The sequence below is a fragment of the Peromyscus eremicus genome, chromosome 5 (genome assembly GCF_949786415.1).
Source record: "Peromyscus eremicus chromosome 5, PerEre_H2_v1, whole genome shotgun sequence".
Classification (NCBI taxonomy): Eukaryota; Metazoa; Chordata; class Mammalia; order Rodentia; family Cricetidae; genus Peromyscus; species Peromyscus eremicus.
The window spans coordinates 36,023,337-36,026,545 of NC_081420.1; the positions used below are offsets into that span (position 1 = coordinate 36,023,337).

A 3,209-nucleotide genomic window follows, 5' to 3' on the forward strand; every position below is an offset into this window, starting at 1 on the left:
AAATTCTAATGATGGGCTCTGACTAAATCAGAAAATGAAACAATTAACCTAGACTTCTCAGGGATGTCTCGTAGGTTTTCTGTAGCGAGCAGATACTGGCCACAAAGTCACTGAAAGGTAATTCCAGATTGTTACAGGTTTCAGAGAAATACGTTTTCATATGATCATTGTGTTTTCTTCCCCCATTACTTCAATCACACTCTTTCTAGGCTACTCTGGAATACAACAATGGTCATCTTTATGGCACAGGTGTGTCTTCAAGACGGAGACACACACTGGGTCCTTGTCACCACAACGGCCATGAGGACCTCACCTGCTATTTGCGGTAACATTCAGGTAACCATGGCATCCGTGTCGGGCTCCACTAGCCATTGGCTCTCGGGGATAATGCCCTCTTTGCAGTGCAACATTCTGAAGAAGGAAGCGTTGCCAGCGTCCTCGAGCAGGCTGCACTGCGCACGCGCACTCGGCCCAGTGACCTGCGCAGACGCAGTGCTCAGCTTCCGGTCGCCAAGGTGGGGCGCAGAGCACACGCCATGTCTTGCTTCAGCCGCTCTAAGTACAAGACCGGGGACCTGGTGTTTGCCAAGCTAAAGGGCTATGCCCACTGGCCGGCGAGGATCGAGCACGTCGCTGAACCCAACCGCTACCAGGTGTTCTTCTTCGGGACCCACGAGACGGCCCTGCTAGGCCCCAAGCACCTGTTCCCTTACGAGGAGTCCAAGGAGAGGTTCGGCAAGCCCAACAAGAGGCGCGGCTTCAGCGAGGGGCTGTGGGAGATTGAGCACGACCCTATGGTCGAGGCCTCCCCTTGCCTGGGCTCAGAGGAGGAGCAGCCCTGTGACCAGGGACCCGGGCAGGGGGAGGAGCCCGAGGAGCTGGAGGAGCCTGATGAGCCCGAGGAGCCGAAGGAGCCCAGCCAGGAGCTGGAGCCCCGGTCCCTACCTGACCTGGAGCCAGAGCCGGGGCCTGAGAGCGAGTGTGAGCAGGAGCCGGAGCCACGGCCTGCCTATGGCCTGCTGGACGCCGCGGAGGAAGAGCCAGGCCTTGCCGAGGCCGAGCCAGGAGATGAGGAGGCCGAGCCAGGAGATGATCAGCAGGCTGAGCAGGTGCCAGAGCAGCAGGCTGAGGCCGAGGCCGAGGAGCCAGGGCGTCTGAAGAGGAGCGCGGAGGAGCAGCCGCATGATCCCCCCAAACGGCCCAGGGAGGCGGCGCCCGGCGGCCCACTGGAGATGGAGCCGGCTGGAGAGCGCGAGGCTGAGGCCTGCCCCGTCATGGAGGAGCCTGACCAAGCCCAGGCGCAGCAGCCTTCGCTGGAGGAGGAGGCCACAGAGGAGGCGGTCCAGGCCCTGATTGGTGGAGAAATCGAAGGCCTGTAGTCACGGTGTCTGTAGAAGAGCCCTCTACCCCTTCCTGATGCCACCTGGCTGTGGCTGGCAAAACCCACTAGGGCCCAGTCCTCACCCCAGCCCACCTCTCCTTCATTTACTCACCTTCTCCAAGCCTGAATTCCTGGAATGGGTCAGGCCACTTGACATCAACTTCGTGGCTTCAGTTGCAGGCCCCTTCCCTCCCTAAACTCTTAAGGGCGTTTTGGATCTCTGCCTGGATTCCAGGAGTGAAGGGGGTGGAGGAGAGAGAGCAAAGGCAACTTTCAACGGTCTGGGAGGGGCGGTCTCTAAACTGGTGATGTTGGTCCTGTGGGGGCGGGAGCATAGTCTCCTTGAGTTCCTGTCTCTTCCTCCCATAGCTCTATTCCCAGTTTTATAGGATCGAAGGAAAGTGACTGGGGGGAGGAGGACTCAGTAAAGTTTTCTGTTATCATAGGCAGTTGGAGGTTGCCCTTTTTCGTTTCGTTTTTCATTAAACCATTTGGGGCTCTCTAGCTGTAAGACGTGAAGACTTTGCCTGCCCTTTTTGGTAGAAGTGGTGAGACATTATCCTCACTACATCTCTTGGACCACTGATGGATACCGTTTCGGAGACCTCTGCTGCCCCTTTCAGTCGACCTTGGAGCCCCAGGGCCTTCAATAATATATATCACTAGGACATAACACTTTAGGAACCACCGTTATTTTAAGAGGAATTTTATTCTGTTTAGAAAAACCGTTGGTTGTGCCTGCTCCTAATTTTTCCTGTGGCCAGTGTCATTATCAAATGAACCGGGAATTTCCTTTTTGTTTGGGATTTGATGACCTCGTTGTTAGGGCTTTTTTTTTTTTCTTTTCTTTTTTTAAAATTTCCATCTACATACCACCACCTGGGCCCCTCAGTGTTGTCACCTACTGCAATGTAATGTACTGAGAAGTTGAGTGTCCCTTCCCAACATCTGTCTCTGTACCTTTGTACCTGGACCCTTTGGGCCCTGCACTTTTCCCTTGGGCTCTGATGAAAAATTTTAACTATACTTTTGGAGGTTAGGTCTGAGAACCGTAGACTATTTCAGTTCTAGGAAATAAAACCGTTGATTACTTTAAAGCAAATCTTCTCAGGCCTGTTCCTTTGCTGTCCAAAAGAACTGAGTTTTAAATGTGTTGCGCCTTTTGTAGCACCAAAAGCAAAGACCTACAGAAAAGGATGCTCTTGGAGGCTTTGTTTCTTGGTGTTACCACCTTTCCCTGCATTGAAAGTGTCATTTGCACTCATTCAAATGAGTGGACAAGATTAAAAAGCTTGGAGGATGACAAACTGCACATTGCATTTCTAACCTAAATGCTTTGGTAAGATTTTTGGTTTGGAGAGCATGAGTGAAAGGTGAAAGGTTGGTTTGGTTCTTTTACTTGCCTTTTCCCTATCTTTTCAATTAACATATAATCCCTTAACACCTTTTTCATGAAAGTATAATTGCTTCTTAGTTCCATATATAAAAATATGTAGTATCTGTACAATATTTGGGGCCTTTTTGGTGACTTTGTCCAAATATATGAGGAAAATTTAAATAATCTTAGTGATATGTTGGGGATCCCAGGTTATGCATGAAGGATTGAGAGATAATAAATACTACAGGCCACCTGAAAGACCAATTCTTAACCCATCACTAGCAACTAATCCTGTATTCCATACTGGTAAAAGTTACTTCTACGTTGTTAGCTGTGTAAGTCAGGTCATTGTTTTTCATTTATTGATAATGGCATTAATAGTTGAAATGTAATGCCTACTGAATTACAGGCATGTACCCTGAAGTATAGCTACACTCAACTTTTATACAA

The 3,209-nt window shown here is 50.2% G+C and overlaps 1 protein-coding gene across 1 annotated transcript; it reads left to right on the forward strand.

Annotated features, from left to right (window-relative positions):
- The first annotated feature begins 451 nt into the window (after positions 1-451).
- Hdgfl1 (HDGF like 1) lies at positions 452-2,483 on the forward strand. The gene has a single exon (XM_059263240.1). It carries the CDS (start codon positions 537-539, stop codon positions 1,377-1,379), a length of 843 nt encoding a protein of 280 aa, XP_059119223.1. The 5' UTR covers positions 452-536; the 3' UTR covers positions 1,380-2,483.
- The last annotated feature ends 726 nt before the right edge of the window (positions 2,484-3,209 follow it).